The sequence below is a fragment of the Acanthopagrus latus genome, chromosome 5 (assembly GCF_904848185.1).
Source record: "Acanthopagrus latus isolate v.2019 chromosome 5, fAcaLat1.1, whole genome shotgun sequence".
NCBI lineage: Eukaryota > Metazoa > Chordata > Actinopteri > Spariformes > Sparidae > Acanthopagrus > Acanthopagrus latus.
The window spans coordinates 26,584,801-26,607,599 of NC_051043.1; the positions used below are offsets into that span (position 1 = coordinate 26,584,801).

At 41.8% G+C, this 22,799-nt stretch overlaps 2 protein-coding genes across 3 annotated transcripts in view; one reads left to right on the forward strand and one right to left on the reverse strand.

Moving 5' to 3' along the window:
• The window catches only part of LOC119019680, a 38,358-nt gene extending 22,317 nt beyond the window's left edge, over positions 1-16,041 (forward strand). The window contains exons 9-19 of the mRNA XM_037098475.1: positions 10-3,645; positions 6,230-6,778; positions 7,919-8,007; positions 8,421-8,627; positions 8,822-9,001; positions 9,631-9,730; positions 10,187-10,318; positions 11,118-11,204; positions 11,473-11,571; positions 14,213-14,245; positions 14,635-16,041. Coding sequence (XP_036954370.1) covers positions 10-3,645; positions 6,230-6,778; positions 7,919-8,007; positions 8,421-8,627; positions 8,822-9,001; positions 9,631-9,730; positions 10,187-10,318; positions 11,118-11,204; positions 11,473-11,571; positions 14,213-14,245; positions 14,635-14,665 — 5,143 coding nt within the window. The 3' untranslated portion in view covers positions 14,666-16,041. The remainder of the gene's footprint in view (positions 1-9; positions 3,646-6,229; positions 6,779-7,918; positions 8,008-8,420; positions 8,628-8,821; positions 9,002-9,630; positions 9,731-10,186; positions 10,319-11,117; positions 11,205-11,472; positions 11,572-14,212; positions 14,246-14,634) is intronic.
• A 1,087-nt stretch (positions 16,042-17,128) lies between these two features.
• LOC119019681 (beta-1,3-galactosyl-O-glycosyl-glycoprotein beta-1,6-N-acetylglucosaminyltransferase-like) lies at positions 17,129-22,790 on the reverse strand. 2 transcript variants are annotated; one of them, XM_037098477.1, is made up of 6 exons: positions 22,771-22,790; positions 22,231-22,413; positions 19,688-20,046; positions 18,732-18,825; positions 18,049-18,450; positions 17,129-17,946 (listed from the first exon to the last, which is right to left on the reverse strand). In XM_037098477.1, exons 3-6 carry the CDS (start codon positions 19,987-19,989, stop codon positions 17,455-17,457), a joined length of 1,290 nt encoding a protein of 429 aa, XP_036954372.1. In that variant the 5' UTR covers positions 19,990-20,046; positions 22,231-22,413; positions 22,771-22,790; the 3' UTR covers positions 17,129-17,454. The 2 variants fall into 2 exon arrangements, with proteins under 2 accessions (XP_036954372.1, XP_036954371.1); XM_037098476.1 differs by lacking the exons at positions 22,231-22,413; positions 22,771-22,790 and adding an exon at positions 21,113-22,213.
• Between the last annotated feature and the right edge of the window lie 9 nt (positions 22,791-22,799).

Consider the following 22,799-nt stretch of genomic DNA (forward strand, 5'->3'; position numbering starts at 1 on the left):
TGTATATAGGGTAATGGCAGATGGTGAAGAGGACACAGGAGGTGCAGGAGTTGGTGCTGGCGGGGAGCTCGTGAGCCCTGACAGCGGTATGACCACCATCCGCAGCAGCCGCTCCTCCAAAGAGAGTTCAGTGTTCCTCAGTGATGACAGCCCGGTGGGCGAAGTTATAGCAGGAGGCGGGCCAGCAGCAGGACCAGGTGGACTTTTCCTCAGAAACCCTTCTCCCCTGGGGTTACTATCCCTCTCCCCTCCTGTCCCACCTGAGAGGAGGAAACACCGCCCTAGCAGAAATAAGAGTGACAACGTTGACCTGTTTAGTTTTGACCCTCTACACAGCAGTGACCACTCTATGCCAACAGGAGGAGAACTGGCAAATGCTGGAATAAGAGCAGATGGAGAAAAAAGAGCGGAGAGCTCCAGCTTTTCCGAACTCGAAGAACTGAGCTTGTTAGATTTCTCTGGTCCAAATTCACTGGGCGGGCTTGAAAGTAGAGATTCTTCCATTGATAATCATGGTCAAATTCATGGGAAATACATGATTGATACCGTGGTTCCTCCAACCCCTGTCAATAGTGTGGTAGGCAGTCGTCCACCTAGCAGTTGCGGGGTCAGATTCTTCCCAGAAGATGTAGTTGAAAGGATCAACGGGCTGCAGCATAAGGACAGTGTGTCATCGTCACTGTCAGAGACCTGGGATGATCTTGGCTTTGAAACACAAGGAGCATCAACCTCAAGTGATAATAATGTCTGGAATAGGATCAAGGAATCTGAGAGTCCACTGAATATTCTGGAAGATGTTAGCAGGAAAGAGTCAGTTGATGATATGACAGGAGAAGAAGGCAGAGAGGAAATTGTACAGTCGGAGAGAGTCCACCAGAGAGGAAAAGTCCTTGAACCCCAGCTTAGTCTGATCACTGAGCAGACTGAATCATATGACAACTGGAACCTTGATAATGCACTGAAGGATGAATGGAACCCCGTTACGTTGGCATGTCTGCAGCTGACACCACCAGAGGAGGACGTAGCTGGAAAATGGAGGGCTGCCATCATCGGAGTGAAAGAAAAAGCATCCTCATTGTCGAGAAAGAAAGCAATCCTAAACACTTTGACACCAGACACATCGAGAGAAGAGGATGAAGGGGTACAAGGGAAAAAAGGAGACAGAAAGATGGAGCTCCTAGACTTTTGGACGTACTCAGCTCAGAAAGGATTTCTCAAATCAGACAGCGGAACCACCACATCTTACCCGGAATCACTGGATATGTGGAATATGACAATCAGAGATGACAGTCTGTCACCTCTCACGACCCCTGACAACTTGTCTGAAACCTCAGGTTCTTTCTGTAGAACGAACTCCAATGTTGGGGCGGGCACATCTGTGGAAAGTCCACTCGGATACTCTGAAGGTGGAATGGTGATGTGGAACACCACCATACGGGAAGACAGTTCTTCCACGATAACAAGCCCCGAAGGACCTGAAAATCAAAAGGACCTTAGTCACATGGGATCATTGGATGGCGGTGATTCTCCTGAGACACGTGCAAGCAAACAGGTGGAAGAAGAAAAGGCTATAGGGGAGGAGAGCGGTATACACAAAGTGCTTAGTGAGACTGTCGACGAAGTGAGGTGGAGAGGTAATGAACACAATGTTAAAATAGTCATAGAGGCAGCTGAAAGTGAAACGATGGGTGAGGAAACAGGTGACGACGACATCCAGAACTTGGTGTCTGATCATTCAGAAGATGGGACTTCCTCTTACCAAGGTACTGACATGTGGGACCTACCTGTGCCTGGCATGGTCACCTCCACTTCAGAGTATGACAACGTTGGAGCTGGCACTTGGAGCCTGACATCCTCCCCTGATGCCTATGCTAGCCCCATAGTAGACATGGTACAGCTAGAGGGGCAGTCTAGCCCTTTTGTAGCTGTGACACAACCCATGGGTGATCCTCTGAGAAAGACTGAATACGGAACAGAAGAAGAACAACCAGCCAACCAGGTGTTCCTTTTTGAGGGAACTAGTGAGTTGGGTCACATGATCACAAGTGGGAGAAGTTCAGTTGAGAGCAAGTACAACAACAAAAGTAGAGGAGGATCAGAGGAAACTGACTGGATGGAGCAACCCAGTGATCATTCACCCTTTGTTCTGGTTGACTCATCGACTGTCATTCAGGACACTTCAGCCAGTCATCATTCACGTCCAGGAGATGATGCCAAGACTCAAATTCAGGCTGACCAGTCATTATCCCCAGGCCTTGTTGATTGGGACCATTTTGTCTCCAAGAAACATGATAGCTCTGAATCAACATCATCATCACATGATCTGCCAGTCAACACGGCATACACTGATGATGAGTCTACCACAAAAAGGCAAGGTGGTCTGAATAATGAGAGCATTGGAAAGGAGGCTAAAACAACAGAAACCGTGTCTCTGAGCTCCAGCTCTGGGGGGGAGAGAGACGCCATGAAGTATAGCCCCGACGGCCTTCTGCCAGGCAGTCGAGATGAACTTCGGTCCAATTCTGACGGAGATTCATCATCGGGCCTAGAAATGGAATACATCATCGTGTCTGGCACAGTGAAAGAAGCTGAGAGAGAGTGGCGCGATCGGCCTAAACATGGTAACAGGCAATCAAAAGGAACAAGAAGATCCATGGAGACGTTTAGCATGCTGTCCTACGCTGCCACAGTACTGCAATCCCAGGCCCAAGCTTCACAAAGAGAGCAACAGGGGAGCACGGAACAAAGTCGGCAAAACCAAATGATCAGGAGTCCTGACAGTCCAATAAGTACAGATACAGACCAAAATCCAGCTGTTTTATCTACTCATTACCAAGCAAGTCTTGATCATGCCACTGAGCATTGCTTGGTGCCAGAAGTGATCACGCCCAGCCAATCAGCAATTAACTCCGACGCTCTTCATCTGTCAGATTCAAGACCAACAAGTTGCAGTCAAACACAGGCAGAAGACGGAAACGATGACGATAAATCCAGCATTGTGGTCAGAAGCATGTCTCCATCATTAAGATATCCATCGGATCATTTCTTGAAAACCCGAGAGGAAGTTTATGTTCATTCACAGATCTCGATGGAAGATTCGGATGAGGGCGGGCAGTCGCCCTCTGCACCTCCACCATGTCCGACGTCTTTGGGGGAATTTAAAGTCTGGAGGGGGCAGGACACACCTAGAACCACTTCTGACCCGCAGTCACCTGTCTGTACCAACAGTTCGGTCTCCCACTCCAGCTCTTTTATTGGTACCCCATTGAGTGAATCAGGTATTTCTACTGACAGAGGACTTGGGTTACCTTTTTCTGGAGATTTAATGGAAGAGGAGAATGACGAGGAAGAGCAGAGGGAAACTGACACGGAGCACTCCGATATTCCCAAATGGAGTGAGACTGAAGAAAGACAACAGTTACGTTCTTCTGATCTGCTAAGTTTCTCTGAGGAGCTGAGTGGAGGGTTTTCAAGTCAACAATCACATTTAAAAACAGTGGAGCCGAAGAGGGACAGATTCCTACAGAGTACACTGGATTACTACGATGAACAATCTGGAAGGACTGCTGATCGCGATAAATGGTCAACTCAACAACAGATCGGAGACCATGCAGCTTCTCGAGAAAGCTATTCACCCGTTTTAAGGTAAGCAACACATCTTCAAGCAGTGTTTATCAAAGTTTTTACATCTTGTTGTAGCCCAGAAAGAAATGTAGGCTCTCCAAGTAAGTAATGTTTTGCACTGTTTGCTGCTAACATTACATTAGCAAGTGCTGTGGATGCTTAAGAAGCGCTGCTAGTTACTAGCATTTGTGCTCCGATCGCTGTTGTCAACTTCAGTTTCATCTGCTCAAAATATATTCTTGCTTCCGCTTCCCGAAGGTTTCCATTTAGAGCCAAGTTTGTGGTGTTTTTTAATCTTTCATTTTACCCTCATTTACAATCTTGCCATCACAGTTTGAGTTTAGTTTTTAACTGATCATGGATGATATATGCATGCAACGTGACTGAACGGGAGTATGTAGCAGGCTGAAACTAAATTAATAACATTTTCCCTAAACATTTCTGGGATTTACCACTACAGGGAGTTATTCAAACGTCACGCAGCAACATGCAAATTAATTATCTTTTCAGAAATAAAAACAGTATGAAAGTAAACACATTTTCTCCTTTACATCTAGTTTGCATCTATCAGAGTGGAAGTGAAGTTAAGTTGCATTTTGCTGACAGGCTACAAGTGAAGGATCTAGAAGTATCTGTCCGGCATTCTTGCTATTATTCACAACAGACTTTCCTTTCTCATGCTGCTAACAGTCAGTGAATAAAAAATGCCGGTGCTCACATCTGCCTGTCCTGCACACACACCCACGCACATGCCAACCACTCCTCCCCTCGCTCCCCTCGCTCTCCCATAGTTCTCCGCTGGGTTTTTGAGTCTCTAAGCTTTCTCAATGGAGCCTGTACATCAGAGGTATATTAGCATCGCTGAACAGACGGGCGAGATCGAGCTACAAGGACCCCCTGGAATTGAGTCTGATGATCTGTGTGTGTGTGTGTGTGTGTGTGTGTGTGTGTGTGTGTGTGTGTGTGTGTGTGTGTTTGTATGTTGAATGGATGAGTGACAGGCTGTGACTGACAGACAGGACGTGAGAATGAATATTAGTGATATGACAGAAACAGATCGTGTGTGTGTGTGTGTGTGTGTGTGTGTGTGTGTGTGTGTGAGTTAGGAACAAACTTCATGTGTATGTGTGGATGTGTTCTATGTGTTCTGCAGCAAGCGTTGATCTGCTGCTCTGTGTGTGTGTGTGTGTGTGTGTGTGCGTGCGTTTATAAATCTGTTTACGCCTCATTAAATATGCATTACCTGCCTCATTACAGCTGGAGCCCCACAACAGCTAATGGAAACAGCTCCCCTAGCGCTCTTACAAGGTGTGGGTGTGAGTGTAACGTGGGCAAGCCGGTGTGTGAGTGTGTGCATAGGTAATACCCAACGTATCAGACAATAAAGGTTTGCCCATGTTGCTTCAACTTTACATTAGAGGAGATCATGTCATATTTATAAATGTTTTATTTGTTTGTTATACTGTATGTGAAGCAGACTGTTTACTACTATCTTTATTATTGCACGCACGGTTGTCTCAATACTGGAATTTCTTACCTCCTTGCAATAAATTGAAAAATATTTATATTCAATAAAAATAACAAAAAAAATGGGGGGGGGCATAAGTTTTCAGATTTTGCGACAGGATAAATATAACAGTGTGCACCATGGGTGAAACAAAACAGCATCTATGGTAATTTACTTCTGGAGGAGGTGGGACTAATTGGACGCTGTGTCAACATGCTGTTGGAGAGGAGAGCAAAAAAAAACAGCATCAGTACTGGAGTATAGATACTGTGAAAAATGAGTGTTGAAACCAATTTTAAATATTCAGTATTTAATCATTATGTATCAGTATTGCAATGCTTTTGCCAACACTATCGCACATATCAAAATATATGGTTTCATATGGATGCATGCCGTGTTTTTCAGTTGTAAAGCAGAATCTTGTGTTGCTTTGTTTTGGTGCCTTAAAACTTTGTACCTTGGGGAGTGTTCATGTAAACAAACTGCTTACGTTCAGTGTTACACACCAAACCACACTGTGTGTCCTCAAGGCCTAACAAATCCGCTGAATGCATTTCCCCCCACAGAAAACACTTGCGAAGCTGATTTGTTGTAATTGTTTAAAACTTGCATCATTTACATCCATGTTTTCTTTGCTTTTGGTCCTCATGTTCCCCACTTTTTCTGTAGCAATTTCCCAACACGTCATCAACTTTTCATCAGTTGAATAATGGCAGGAATGTTAATTTCAAAAACAGTGAACTCATGTTCAAGCGTGTGTTCTCATGCGTGATCACAAGAAGATATTAAACAGGAAGCAAGTTATAATAAAAATGGTAGGGGTACCTTTAATTTCTAAAGTCACCAAACTATTGAACAAGCTAAGAAAAAAGAATGTGTCGAATGAAACTCTTGCCAGCCATTAAGTTGTAATAAGAGTCTATTTGGCTGTTTGAGTGTGTTTTTATATATTAATTTAAGTAATCTTACAAGTAAATAAAAAAAAAATACATAGGCTGGATGCAGATAGAGGAGTTTCACTGCATACCATTTTTATTTACAATTCTTTCTAAATTTCCCCTCTCTTCACCAATCCCCCATCCCCTGTTCCCTTCAAAGAAGACACCAACAAGATGTGACATCACAATTTTCCTCCCAGCCACCCAACGAGAACGCTGCCTACGAGTGGACAGGAAGTCAGAATTTAACTCAGGGTCAAACCCAGTACGGCTACAACTACCACCACATTGACCAAAGAACTGAAAACCAGAGCCCCCACCCGGCCTGCGTGGATACAAAATCCAACAGCCAGCAAAACACTACAGACGTCTATGCTGAGTTTACAACTGATGCCACAGCCATGCAGTACGGATCCGAGCAGGCTGAAAGCTATTATGAACCCGGAGTCGGTGCCGAGTACAGCTTGCATAATTCAGGCTCCAAGTTTCAATATCTGACGAAGGGCCTGTATGGAGACAACTCTGACTCCGTGCACACCTCTGAACTCCAGTGCTCTCAGTATCAAGCTGATGGTCAGAGTCAGTATCAGTCTGACCACGCTCATTACCAGTTTGATGGACTGTCGTTCTACCAATCCGATGTCCAGCCCGAAAGGGAAGATCATGCGCGGTATGTGCCGGAGGAATATGTTCACTTTCTCCTGGAAAGGTGAGGTTTCAATTTTGCCCCCCAGCACTGTAAGTTCAGCAAGCTCAGCACTAACATCTTGGTGTTTTCTGGTATCGAAAATAATACTCTCTATGTTCTACTGATAGATCCATCTCCTTTGCAAGAAAATTGAATTTCAGATACTGGTGTCCCGTCTTAAAAGCTGAAACATTATTATATGGGATTTTTGTCTATTTCAAGCCTGTGAAAGAGAAGCTGAAGAGCCGCACTACTGTCTTTTACCCACAAAGGGGCAGTAGAGATCAATTTAAAACTCTGATCAATCCTTTAGATGTCTTACAGTAAATAAACAGCCATTTTTTTTTACAGTAAGTCTCAAAAAAGATGTAATTTTCTCTCAGTCAGAAGTCCAAATCAGCAGTCATGTTTTGGTATCAATACTTTGTGTGTTTACATGCGCACAAGAATACATTGCATATGTCTGTGGGTGTGTGTATACACTGCAGTTTAATTGTTCCTCATCATCATGGCACTCATGTTGCCCCACTTTGTAATTCTGATGACCCACCCCCTCTTTGGGATACCCTCCCCTGTCTGCTACTGTGTGTGTGTGTGTGTGTGTGTGTGTGTGTTTGCGTACATACACGGCAGATCTTTCCATATTCAAGTGGTCATGTGACTTGATAGAGGAAAGAGTGTTTCAGTCACTCACGCTGTGAGAAGAAAGAATGAGGGAAAGGTAGGTATCCAAAGACGGAGATGTGTATATGAGTGTGTCTTTGTGCCTGTGTTCATGTGTGCCGGTTTGCCTGTACTGCTTCTTCTCTCTATTGTTAGGATTTATGGTAATCAGAGTCTGTTAGAGGGGCTTTGGTTGGGGGGGGAGGTAGTAACACTGCTCAGTATTGTTTCCTCTGCCCACACGTGCAGCCTGGGAATGAAGCAGTGAGTTCCTGCTCTCTCCGTCTGCTTTGTCACTTCTGTAATCTTTTGGAGTCAGATGAACTGATTTTACACTCTTCCTCATACAGTGTCATGGGAAAAGTTAGATTCTCTTTCTTTGTAGATGATAGTCTTATTTGGCCCAATACTATGCGTGGCTGTGCCGATGGTGGCAGTGATGATCGCCGTGATAATTTATGTTGTGGCCCATTATTGTCTTTCTGTGCCTCTGAGCAGACACTCCCAGAAGGGAGAAGGTGGGGCAGGGATGATGATGAAGATGGCCTCCAGTGAGGAAGCTGCTGAGGAGGTGGATAACAGAGAAGGTAAATGTAATTTTTGCAGCTTTTATTTAAACTATTTGGATATTTTTGTTGCACCTTATAGGTCAAAGATTAGAGGTACAGCCTTGAGGGTAAATTAAGATGGTTAACAGTTTTTATTGTTTGTTTGGTTTTTTTTGAGTAATAATAAACTGTAATGACTGTTTTTTTATACATTTTTTTAGGCATCTAAAATCGGAGAGATTTCAGAGGCCGATATGGATTTCGTGATAAATGCTTAACACAAGTCATATTGTACTAATTTCTAATAAAACTGTCTTCTGTTGACATCTTGCACTTATATGATGATCTATAGGAATGTGATGTAGTGTTGACTTGCCTTTGTTTTCAGCAAACTACCTGGATGTTACATGTTACGACTAAGAAAAGAAATAAAATCATCTCTCTTTGACCAGATCAACCCTCCTCAGCAGATCTGTCAGGCGGGTCCAATCAAAGGAGAAAGCTGGCAGCTCCACCAATGAATGTGTCACTGGACCGCAGTGAGGGTTCTCTCCCCTCAGACGATACCCTGGACACAGAGGACGAGGCCTTGGACACTGGTGACGACCTGGATGTCAACATAGATGAGCTGGACACACCTGACGAAGCCGACTTACACGGTCAGACACACACCTGAATACACAATACAAACATGTCTGAATTTGCACACAGCCCAGAGAGTCAGAAACACAGACACACTCACGTTGTTGACTGTATATTGTCCCAAAAAAAAGTGCTGCAAATATAGAAATTTTTTGAAATGTCGTCCTGAAAAAGTTAATGAGTGTATCTGCTGTTTTTGTGTCACAAACAGAAGAGTCAGAGGAGTCTGATCAGGGCGCTGGAGCAGCATCAAGTGATGCCATCGCAGGACACAGAGCAGCAGGGGAGAGCAGGGACAGCAGGCTGTGGAGGAGCGTGGTGATTGGAGAGCAGGAGCATCGCATTGATATGAAGTGCATTGAGCCATACAAAAGAGTCATTTCACACGGAGGTATGCAAACATAGAACGCTTTAAATGGATGCCGACTAGTTACTCCTCCATGTTTTTGATCACTTGCTGTCTGCTGATTACCTCCTATTAGATTCTTTCCATGCAGTCGCATCTTGATGTTCTCACTTGTTTTGTAGAGTCATATATTTACTTGATGATTGTACCCTTAGAACCTCATTTTTAGTAAGTTCAGCCAAAAGCATCTAGTTCCATTCTGTTCAAATGAAGGCAGACATCTCTATGGCTGAGATCTCCAAATCCTCTTCTGTGCCATTTATCATAATAGATTATTTTGTTGCGTGTGCATTTTTAATTTGGAAGCTGAACTGTACCTTTAACTTCAAAATGTCCTTGTTTGGAAACTGAAGACACACATGTCCTGTCAGTTTGAGAGGACACATCTGACAGCTCTGCCTTCCACTTCTCCACATAAGCCCCAGTTCACCTATTCATGACCCAAGAGGAGCGCCTGCCATGTTAACAATGGTGCCGACTTTAATTAGAATGACTAACTAGACTAGATGTTCTTCAGAAAACAGTTTCATACAGGATCGGCTCTGGTCTGTGCGTACACGCTGCAGGTGAGACCCATCGTGAGTGTCTTTTCTCTTTATGTTTTATGTTTTCAGGCTATTACGCTGAGCAGAATGCCATCATCGTGTTCGCCGCCTGCTTCCTGCCAGACAGCAACTGTGAAAATTACAATTATGTAATGGAAAACCTTTTCCTGTAAGTGATGCTAATAATGCTATGTGGAAATTAAAACAGGTCATGTGGAAAGCTGAACACTACGCCTATTTGTGAAACTGAAACAATGTCATTCCGATACTGGTGCTATAGTAGCAATCCTCACTCTTCCAGCAAGGCTTTAAACAAGACTTAGATCAGGTGTGGTGGGGACGGCTCCCATTGTTGTGGTTACAAGAGCACGAATAAAAGCAATCAGATGGGTTTTAAAGTCAAGCCAGTCAAGTTCCTCCACACTAGACTAGAATTACCCCCCTCTACATGTAACATGAAAAACAGCCTCAGACCGAAACTACACAATCAAAAGTGTCCTTACTCGTTAATTTTTTACCTTTTCGTTAACAAGAGCATTGCTTGTGTTTCTTCTGTTACAGTCCTTGTGTGATAACATACTGTTTGCCAGTCTTACAGTGTTTTTTATGGTCCGTGTGTGTGTAGGTATGTGATAAGCACCTTGGAACTAATGGTGGCAGAGGATTATATGATCGTTTACCTGAATGGTGCCACACCCCGCCGGAGGATGCCTGGCTTTACGTGGATGAAGAAATGCTACCAAATGATAGACAGAAGGTAATGTTCACACGGACAAGTGCACAGCAACTGTGATGTCTAACATTACATGATAAACACAAACACAGATTAAGATTGATGGTCCACCACTAATTTAAGACAACCATGCCACCTTTTGTTTTGACAAAACATCACAATCATTTACTTTAAACAGTGTAAAAATAAGTTTGACCCTCTAAAAATCATTTGTATTTGTATTTGTTGTACGATGTTCAGCCACTGTCCTGGGTCCCTGGGAATCTTAAGAGTTAGTATCACCAGAAAATATGTGAGTGATTGGCATTCATCAGACCGAACTGTCTCCAGCACTGCTGCGTTATACCCAACTATCTGTTTTAAATGTGGGCTGTAACAAAATCAAATCAATTTAAACTCTCCAATCTGAATTCCTTTATCACATCGTTTTGTTTTACCCCTTCAGAATCTGCTAAACAAGTCAAATACATTTGATTGAATTAAAAAGGTTTATATGATTAAAATCAGGCATTGTTCACCCCTGGTTAGTAATTGTTTATTTAATCCGTATGTTTCTCCCGTCAATATTCATAAACAGTTTCATAGGTGGGCCAGTAGGGGGCAAACTTTCATAGTTTTTTTTTTACCAACTGACTGGGATAAACATGAACCTTTTTTAACTCAACAGTTGTGTGAAGAACAACAAGCTGTGCCTGTCATATCTTCTCCTACTCTAAAGTGTACATCAGCAGTTATAGTTGATAATATCTATGTGAAAATAAATGAAGTTATTAGTAAAGTTGTTAATATTCTCCTCTCTTTCTCTTCTCCTCTTGTCCTACAGACTAAAGAAAAACCTGAAGATGTTCATCATTGTCCATCCCTCTTGGTTCATACGGACTTTGCTGGGAATCACCCGACCCTTCATAAGGTCTCATTGTTCTACTTCACATTTATCTGAGACTCAACGTTACGCACACCAATTTCAGAAATGACTATTCTAACAATAATAAAATCCATGCTGCCAGAACACAAAGAAAATCTCACAACACTGGCACATTTTTCAGGAAACAGTATTTCACTATCCCCTTCTACGAGCGTACTTACTGATCTATCTTGACACTTGACACCACCAAAAATGGAACATCTTGAATCAGAACATCACTGAGACAAACGTTTGCGATTTCTGTTTTCTACAGCTCCAAGTTCAGCAGCAAGATCAAGTATGTGAATAGCCTGCAGGAGCTCGGTGAAATCATCCCAATGGAGTATGTCCACATCCCACCCAGCATCATAAAGTGAGTCAGCGTGTATTTGCGTTTAAAATAGAACTCGCACTTTCATTTTTTGGTTGCCATGCAAGGTGGAAACATTACTACCTGCACAGTGACATACTGTGAGCTTTCAAAATATTCAAGTTAATACAGTCTGTCGGGCGTCTTTGCCCTTATTGTCTATTTTAGGAAATGGTCTGCCATCGTCAGCATAGGGCGACTTGTGTTATCAGTGCATTTGTTATATGCAAATTCATCTTTGCCAGTGAAAGGAAGAACTTGTTAAGTCTGTAGAAGCTAAGATGAACAGAGGCTTCTATTTCCAGCAGCTGATCATATCCATGTACATGTTGTATATGCGCAGGCATGAGGCATGACTGATGTTATCTCTGGACCCGCAACTATCTGTATATATTTTTGTGTGTTTTATTTAAACATGCTCCGTGACAAATACTGTAGTTTGTGATGTAATCATGTCATGGAGCCAGATGTTTGTTTTTTTTAAAGCAGATTCGTCATGAAATGCACACTGTGTGGCTTCGGAAGAGTCACATTACAAACTTTTATTCTAGTGCCTCAATTAGACATGCTTATATTACATCTCTCACTGTGCCCTAAGGTATGACGAGGAGAGGGGTATACACAAATTTGCATGCATGAGGTAACTCACCTAATATGCCTGCATTGTTCAGTTGGTTGTGTAGACTCTTCCCAGAAAAATCCCTCAAGCTGCTGTGAACTTCCTCATGCTGGGACTAACCTTTGTCTGACCTTTGGCTGTCTCCTTACCCAACACAAATTAAGCTCGATACCGATTATCTAACTTGAGTCTGTGACGTGGCCGTCCCTGTAAACTGGTTCATTTCATCTATCACATGTGACATTTTAGTGGAAACCCAGTAAACACCCTGCGGTAGCTTGCATGAACAAGCAGATACAAATGCAGTCACTCCCAATATGTACTCAGCTGGTCTGATCATTTGCTACTTTGGGATTTAAGTGTAATGAAAAGTTTGGAAAACACCAGTTTTGCAGTTGCATGAACAGTTGCAAGGAGTTTCAGTGGACTTTCTCATAGCTGGCAGCAAAATATTCCCCACAATGTGAAAGAATATGAGGCACATTATTTAAACTGCAGCTGGCTAACAAAGACTTCCGAAGAGTTTTGCGGGAGCCCGTAATAATCTTAGGTTTAACAGCGTTACAGTGTCTTGTAATTGGGTGAATGGTGTCTCTGTTACATCCACTCTGCCTCACTATCACTTGTTTCTTCACTGTGCGGTATAACCTCAGTGAGAAGGTAGGATCACAGTGTTATATACCGTTTACATCAGGACACACTTGTAATGGCGTTATCTCAAGATCACATGGTCTTTATAGTGTTCTTTCATTTGCATAAGGAAAACAAAGTGCCCTTCGGTGGGTTATGGTCTAATAATAAGTCTATATTTTTGTTTAGGAAAAGTTAACTGAGTTAGTCAAGGGTTAGGATTAAGATAAGACTCCATGGCAAAAAGAAAACAACACTGAGCGCTGGTACAAGAGGGGACACAAACTCCGGACTCTGATGTCCCTGAGACTTTTTGTGGCGCTCTAGACGAAATCACAATGTTACAATACTACAATAACTTCTGGGTTATCATATATTACCGTATATATTATTTAATTGTGCTTTTTATGATGTTATTTCATCTAAAACGTATGTTTAGTGCAGTCATATCTCAGTTTGGAGACATAATTTACCCGTTACAGAAAATGACAGCTTGAATTTACGCAAAACTAGGAGTAAGATGTCACTGTTGTGCCTCAACTGAAGTAAGCATTGGAGGCATCAGATAGGTCAGACCACAGTGTTTAACTGTATATATTTAAATGTTACAACTAACAGCAGAAATAAACCACCAATGTTAATTAATTAGCCTGTTTTCTACCCGGAATTTACTGTAGTTGTTCAGTTACTAATAACGTCAAGACCACTTTTACTTTTCTGAGAGAACAGTCATGTACATGACTACTGGTCGCTCATCAGGATAACCTAACCTTTACATCAGCTGACCAATCCTGTTGTTTATCTGTTGAGAACAGTCTCTGTTGAACTTAGAATATCATGTAAAATATGACACGTGCCCTTTAAGGTCTATTTGATTCTCTTTTAGACATTTCTATCCAGATTTACGGTGTGAGAAGGAAAAAAGGGTCACAATTACATACTTGCTGATGCTTTAGTGGAAATCGAGTGGAGAAGAGAAGAGAAATGTGAGAGCTTTAACCCTATCCATTATTTAAGGGGCCATGTTGAGATGCTTTGTGCCATGCCTCAACACTTAATATTGGCATCGTCCTAGTGCTTATAAACAACAAAATAAGGTGTGTAGCTGAGTGTTTATGGCTAAAATATTGACTCCTCTGAATGGTTTACTGTCGGAATATGATTTCACCCTATGCATTGCAGTGCATCTGTGCCTTTCTCCTTTGACCTCCAGCACTCCCCACCTCAGAGACGCTTGTTTTCCTTTCCTCCCATTTACCATCGTTTGGCAATGTGGATACAGGCTACTAATCCCCAGCAGCTGCATGTGTACTGACAACATGGTCATCCCCACTTCACTTGTTTAACTTACTCACTAACTTTTGCTCTTTGCCTTCTGACCCAATGCTAAACCAGACTGGATACAGAATTGCAAGACACGGCAGCTAAGTAAGTAGTGGGCTATAGTTTCCTCTCTGTGAGTGATCTTTACAGAGACAAAGGCAGAAATGAGAGCCGAGTTTTGACAATAAGCTGCATGCTGACACCGCAGAGATCAAGACACAGTTTACACATAACTGCTGTGCAAAAACAGTGGCATTGCTGGCCATGACTGACAATGACTGTGGTGCAAACTGAAACATCAAACAAATGCTGATTTTGCCTGGTTGCAGTTACAGAAAAAACAACATATTGTATACTTGGAATGTCAGTAGGCACATTTCATGTCCTGAAATCATCTGCAACTGTGCCTGCATCTGCACGTGTTCACTCCATGACTGCCATTTACTGAAAAAATCTGATAACAGTTCCTTCTCTTTGTCCTCTCTCCCACTCAGAGCCGACAAGACGGGGAGCTCCGTCGTTTGACGCTCACAAGATACCTGACTGCTGCCAATCTCCTCCCCTTACAGCATCTTGCTGTACTCTACCGCAGCGTACCTGAATATAAGCCAGCCTGTAGCATGATGTGTACGGCACATAGTTGTTAACGCCAACAACTGGAGATGGATTAGAGAGGAAGATGCTGTTGTACAAAACATCAGGCAGTTGCTTGTCCACTGAGGAACGAACCAACACGAGGGTGTCGAACATAATACTGTATTTACAGTGTGGAGACTGTCACTGTGCTGAAGGGAAGATGCTTTATCCTTTACTACCGTATGTTTTACAGCACTTGATTGTGTTCCCCATTCTGAATGGTATCATTTGATTTCTTTGACTTCATTTTTAAGTTGAACAGTACTTAGTTTTTTTCACGTAATTCACATTGGAGGAATTTCTGTGTTATATTCATGTATTAATCCACCCTGTCAGTTGCCATCTGTACCTTTTGTAACCCATGATAAGTATGGTGTCTCTGAAGCCATAGGCTCGTGACTCTTTGACCTTATAACCAAATACATGTCAACAGAAGTTGTATCACAGCCCTCAAAGGGATGTTAATACACCCTAACTCTGACAATAGATTGTGTTGTGAAAAGGACACATTATTTAATTTGGGGGAGTCAGTGTTTACCTGAATTTGATCCGCACCTGAAATAGTTATTGTACAGTAACCTGTAACCTCGTCACTTCGTAATGGCATGAAACAGAATGTCTCAGCTGGTTTTTGAAATGTTTACAACGTTGAAGGCGGCTACTTTTACATTATGTCACCGTCTTATTCAAAAAAAAAAAAAAAAAAATCTCATACAATCTTTAAAAGGCTGTCTGTAGGCTGTTCTACTAACACTGTATATCACTGTGAAACATCGTATCATAAAGAAGGTAGCAAAAATAGCAGTTATCTGTAGCTGCAGTAATGTGTTGCATGCTCTCAGTCGCTACCGTTTGAGATTGCTCCGAAATGGAACGATTACTCGCCCAAAATTGGTAATTTTTGTGATGGTTATTAGGAGTGTGTGAGTGTGTGAATGAGTGAGAGTGTGAGTGTGAGAGAGAGAGATGAAGAGCGAGACTGTTAGGAAGCGATGAAGATAATATACATGTTGCCTGATGGTTTGAGAGTTACAGTATAAAGGCTCCCCACTGTGCAGGTTGGGCTGTGTCTACTTTTAGTAGCTTTTTTCTTATATATTTGTACACATTTCTTTGTTGCTTGCAAGGAATTCATTGGTTCTAAAATATGTCAGATGTTTTACCTCATTAAAGATGTGTTCCCCCGCACCAAAATATATACCATACACAACAATGTATATGTTGCACACTGCATAATAATTAAAAGTTGACATCAGTTGACCGACTTCACTGACTTAAGTTTATATATTTAACATTGAAGAGAGAATGAATTAATCCTTTTTTCTTTTAGTTTTGCCCCCTCATTTGTATTTTTTGCCCCTGCAGAAGCAGCCCGGTGGCAAAACCACATAACATTGAGCAGTCCACAATGTCAAAGAAGGGAAAGTAGCCACCGGAGAGTATTTTTATCTATTGTATCTAATGTATTTAATGTCAGTGTTGAGGTTAATGTGTTACCGAAGCAGGAAAGTTTTCATGCCGTGAGAACTTAGAAAATGGAGCACCAGAAAAATAAGTTTCTCTCTTCCCTCTCAGGTCTTCCATAAGGGACAGATACACTCGAATTAACAAAAGCAGACAAACTCTATCATGTATATTGTAGTGCAATGAAAAGGAAAAAAACAGGAAAAAAAACAAGTTTATGGGTCAGTCTGACAAGAAAAAAAACAGGATGCAGAATAATATTGAGACGATGCAGAATAATATTGAGACACTGGAAATCATGTAACCTGTGTTGTTTTACAGAATGGACTGAGCTGATGACCAACATGGTAAAGAGTTGCATGGAGTAATTAGACACATTTAGGTTGTATTTTTGGCCTTAATAGGTGTATGTCTGACTAAATGTGTGTTGACAACTGGTATGAAAAAAGACCTGACTCCAAATGAATCAAATAAAATTGAGTGAAGTCAATAATCACTGAAAAATAATCAGATTCAGTCTTCATCAGATAACATTGAATTATTGTCAGCAAAAGTTATCCTTTTGTGCACTGGTTGAACAAGGACACAGACTGAGGCATAGCCTGCTACTCACTACAGTTAGATAGTACATCGCTCAGTCACTTCTTAATTGATCCAAAGGCTACATGCTGTGCAGTCGTTGTGAACGGCTACATTCATTGTCAGCCGAATAAAGAGTTTGGCTCAACAGCGGATGAACATTACATAGTTATCATCAACAGATGGGATGTCCATCCATCCATCCATCCATCCATCCATCCATCCATCCATCCATCCATCCACTGTCTGCAACCGCTTTATCCCTGTTATGGAGTCACGGGGGTTTGTGCTGGATCCAATCCCAGCTGTCTCCGTGCGAGGGCAGCACCCTGAACAAGATGCCAGCTCATCGCAGGGCCCTTCACTAATGGCAGAGGCTGCCATGCAAGGTGCCAACTGCACATCAGGAGCAAGTTCAAGGTTCAGTATCTTCAGATGGGATGTAATTTCTTGAAAACACATTTGAATGTAATGGCAACAAAGAAAAGACTTAGAGAAGAATAAAGATCGGTAGTGCTGGGCCTGATAATGTGCAATTAATCACAATAATCAATTATTTTGTTGTGTAAAAAAATGTATTGCTTTATTTTACATAAATAGATTCATTTTCATTATTTGTGCAGCAAAATCTCAATCTACATCCAATGTAATTCAGCCAGTGCCTTTTGTCTCAGGTACTTCTCCAAGCAGTAGACAGCAATGGGATCTGTGTCTGTGTCAAACTTATTGGCAAAGAGGTGATGTTGTTCAAGCAGCCACGGTAGGTCTCCAGCACCATACACACATATTGACCGGACATGGTTGCCATGACACTCTGGGTACGCTGCATCCATTGACCCCTGTGACCCCTCATGCGACCACCACTTCACCAGCCGTGCAATAGCATTGATGTCTGTCATGTCATATTTGGAGTTGGGCCAAGTTGATCCAGGGACACCAGGGATCCGTTGAATAGTTGCCCAGAGGAACTCATCAGGACTGTAGGTGTCTTTGGCCCACTCAATTAGAGCCTGTATTCGGCTGTCCTCCAGCACGCTGCGGATGTAGCCTCTGCTCACCACAATGTAGGCATTTCCTGACATAATAGGCAGGTTGAATGGAGGTGGGTCCTTCACATTTCCTGTCACCTGAGAGAGTTGAAAAAAAAACAATTTATATGATGTTGACAGACATTAATGTCCATCTCGAAACAAGGTTTCTGCAATGACAAAATTACTGTGTCTTAGTACCTGGATTTGTCCATCAACTATCTGGAAAGAATTTGTCACCCTCCACTTCTTTTCTCCGATTTGTTCCGACTCCATGCTGTTACCGCCCCTCAGTGAACGCAACATCTGTACAATCTCCAAGTTGGTTTTCAGTGGGAAATCCTGACCACAGAGGTTGATGAAGTATTTCCATCTTGTGCTGGCATCATAAAGATCAGCCATACAGTTAAGGTCAGCCTGGACTCGTGGCCAGGCAGCATAGACCACGCTCACAGGCTTGCTGACCATGAAGACATTCGGGAAACAGGAAGTAATGCCCATGATGGCAGAGAAGAATGAGGTGTCTGAATTTTTGTCCACATGGACACAATAAATATTTTGAGGTGAATAGATGGCTCGAAGCAGTCGCTCAAAGTTCTGCACCTAGAATACATGAAAAAAAAAAAAAGCTCAGTTATTTTTGTGTATGTTGCATATACTGAGTTAAATCTTTTTTTGGTATATGTCACATGAGTTTGTTTTATTTTTGGAAATATTTAAAGGGGCTTTCCGGCAACTTTCAGTAGACTGCCTGCCTCCAAAATGCTTCTTTCAAACTGCAAACTTGCAGTTTGAAATGCAGTTTTTCCAATGTATTCATCTAAGACCAAGCTGAGTGAAATGTGGGTATTTGAATTCAAATTTGGGCTTTGGAATTTGCATACCTTATGATGGACAACCATTGAATACGCCAGAGGGAAGTCCTCTTCCTCCTGGCTCAGTGGGTATGGTAAGTATTTCCTGCTTAACTTGAACTGACTGCAAATACAAAATATTAAAGAAATATTACAGGGAATGTATTCTGCCTAAGATTTCAGTTAAATTCAGCACGTTAGGGGAACCTATTACGCTTTCCTTATATTCTGATGTCTTCTAGCTGTTCTGCCTCAACTCTGTGATTTATGGAGTTTCCGTATGAACAAAAAACTTAACTGGTTGCAAAACGAGCTGCTAACTGTAACATTAGCTGCCATTAGCTGAGTTGACAGCGTATGTAGCAGTCCTATAAACAGACTCCTCCCACTGGACCCCAGTCCAAAGCTGCTGTGCTAGAGGTAGACCTCTCCCAGTCAGAGAAGAGGCTTCAAGATAATAGTCCAGCTATATTTAGCTGCTAACTGAGCTAACTAGCTGCAACAACGAACTCTGTAAATCGCATATGTTTACTCCATTACTTAGTGAATACTGTTGTGTTGTTGGACAGTAGTCAGTGATGCCCAAGCAAATCACTTTCAGTGCTACATATCGCTATATTGTCAGCACACTGGACCAAGGATGTGGCAATGCTCTCAAACTCTTTGTGCTGCCCAAGATCCCAGCAAGAGCACTGGGCTTTCAAGCCGGTTTAGAGGCCAGACGCTTGTAGTTACTTTCTGTGATGCATGAGGGTCTAAAAGTACTGTTCCCCATGAGCTTATAGTGAAAGAAGCAATTCTAAATATTGGATACATTTTTTTCAACTCTCACAGCTAAATTAATCATTACATTAACAGAATTTGATCCATTATGTCTGATAACATTTGGATAGTCTATAGTCTAAAGTCCAGAGCTGGTAACGAACATAAAAGGTTCCTTTTTAGAGTTACACAATGACTCAAACTTGTGGTTTTAAATAACTCACCTGCAGTCTTGAGTTGCATTGATATAATACTCATCAGGGATCTGAACACTCTCCTTGAAGTCTTTAGTGATGGTCAGTAGTTTGGCCTGCTCAAGTGCTCCCGTCTCTCCTCGCAGGATAGCAGAACAGTTACACACTTTCTCTGGGCCGCCATCCTCATTTGTGTACTCCAGCCAGCTGTATCCCATAATGTAGCTTGGATTCCAGCTCATTTTGGGGCGACTGACCCAAAGCATGCATAGTGAGCCCAGTACAACACTGAGCAGCAACAATTTCAGGAGGCGTCGTTTCACTAGCCTCATTCTCAGAGACAGGATTTCAACTGAGATGTTTGTACAATGTGAGTTCTGTTATTGCTTCTGGAAACAAGAAAAGACGGGTGATGTAGACACATCCATTCTGTAACTAAACTATAAAACATAACCACCAATAGAATTCAGAGGTAATCATCATGCAAAGTTTAAATTTCCATGCAGAGTGTTGACAGCAAATCTGTCATTTTTGTGGTTGACTATCTTAATTAGACATCAGTGAAAGCATTATTAATGAGATATTAAGCATCAAACACGTATATTAAAATTCATCATCTTCTCGCATTATAATATGATCTTTTTGTCAGTTGGCGAATGTTAAATGAGTGGTCACAACGATGTGAATGATACAGTTTTCACTTTGAATATTTGACTGATTGATTTTGTTGTGTATTTTTTAGGCATGCGATACTGTACCTGTTCATTGTGACAAAAATACGATAAATCAGAGTATTTTTAAAATTTGCATATTCATGATCACTGGTTTATCTGGTCATCATTTAACCCTCATAGAAAGGAAACTCTCCAAAAATCACCTTAGTCCTTGTGATGAAGAAAAATACCAAGTCAGCTGCAAATAAATGAGTTAATTTCACTAATATTCATTCTTATTCTGATGTTGACTCTGACTCCCAGATCTCTCTGTCCACAAGTTATGCTTCATACATTTTTAAAAGTTGCTGTAAACAAGGTTTTCCTTTTAGTTAACCTCCTGTCCGTTTTGCAGTCAGCAATCCCCTCCCTTCTTTCTACAAAAAAATACCCTCCATTCAGTGATTATGTACACAAATTGATGAGAGAAGCACCGATGCAGCTCTGCAGCACAGAAATGTCAATTAAATTCAATTAAAATCCCTGTAACTCTAAACTTTTTTAAAAAATAAATGTGATCTCTTATCTTTTAGGAAATGCAAAGCAACGTTGTTGTTTTCCTAACTCCCTCTTCACCACATCTGCCTCTCTGTGTCACACTCGTGTTTAACATCAAGAGCACAAGATACTTAAAGCCCTTCGCTTGAGACAAGACAAATCTAGCAACAAAGAAAGATACACAAACATAAATTTTAACTCTGGTTGACCTGAACAACAGAACATGTTAAAAACGTCCTCCTACCTGTGACTCTGTAAGCAGCACATCTGACTGGAATGGTAATTCCTCATTGCCCCCTCTCTTGGAATCTAAACCTGAAATGCAGGCCCAGCACTGGGAACTATGCAATATACATGAGTTAAACCGAAGGGGGTGGAGTTTTCTGTGACTCTTTTTGTTGAGAAAACAGGGACAGATTGTCACATATATTTTGATGATGATAAAAAAGACTATATCAATTTTAATTGTTTCGAATTGGCTAATGTTCCACTGCTCAGTAATTGCTTCTCATGTTGAGATGATTTCTAATAATAAGCCTCTAAACAAGATGCAACAATGTGACATTTGTCATGATACTCATAGAAATGGGCTGATGTGAAGTCATTCTATATACATTGTTTTGGCATTTCTTTTGTAAGCAACTAAAAAGGAGTGTAATGAGTAATCTTTCACTCTATTACTACTAGTAATATGTAATTTATTGCGGGTAAAAAAAGAGCCCTATGAATATATTCACTCCTTGTTCCCTTTGAATTCTCATTAACGTCTGTAATGAACCATTATCTTCCATTTTCGAACACAAACCCAACCCAAAAAACTCACCAGTTGGCCATTCACTATTCGCCTCTATCACTATTTCTTCTCTAAGTAGCAAAGTTCAGCTTACAGCATACTGTGACTTTACCAGCGTCATATCAGATCTGAATGGTCTCTAACTGCTGCCTGACGTCTCTAAACCTGCTGGTTGCAGTTGATCTGGTTTATCAGCATATTTCACCAATTAAACCTGCTCAGCCTGGAGCACAGCTCCTCTCTGTAAGAGATTTACCTGCTCAGAGCCACATGATGCATTAGGACTTTGAGAATACAAACTTACTTGAGTTATTATAACATATGTAATTAATTATAGGAAGAGTATTTGTTTGTAAAAGACGAAAGAAAACAGTATACTAGCTTTACAGGTCCCATATTATACTGTTTTTCATAAATTTCACACTTCTGTCAGAGGTCCAACAACATTGTATTCGAAATGTATTACCCCAAACCCATCCGTGGTCCTGAATAGCTCTACTGAGAGCAGGCTGTTTCTGTGCCTGCACCTTTAAATGCTAATGAGCACCATCTGTCAACACCTGTCTTACCTGCTACGCACCTCTTGGGGAGAGGATGGCGCTTATGCGAGTGGTAGCATGCGCTAATGTTTGGGTGGATGTATCGCTATGGCTCGCCGAGATGCTGTCGTTGAACCATACCAGTCTGACCCAGAATCGGACCCAGAATCGGACCCAGAAGGAGAGGCTCCTGAAGAAATACAGACTCTGCGGCTGCAACAGGACATTTCAGAATGGTTAGTGTGTCTGAATAATGTTAGTTTGTTCTATATGTTGTTACATTTACTACCATGTAGCTAATGGATAAGAGCTAACGAAAGTTGTGTTTGTCTCCAACACAGTCTCCAAACTCTTAGACACTGTTGGCATCGTCTTTGTCTCCAGTCTGCACATGTTTCCAGACTATTTACTGTGACAACCAAGCTCCATCGTAATATTATTAACGTTAAACTCGCTTCAAACGCAATTGCATAGCGGACTGAAGCGTAGCTAACTAGTTAGCAAATTTCCAGCTGACTTCACCATACTCGTAGGCAACTTTAAACACTATCAAACCGCGGTGAAACTTACCTGTGGCTCGGCTGCAGTTACTGGGCCCC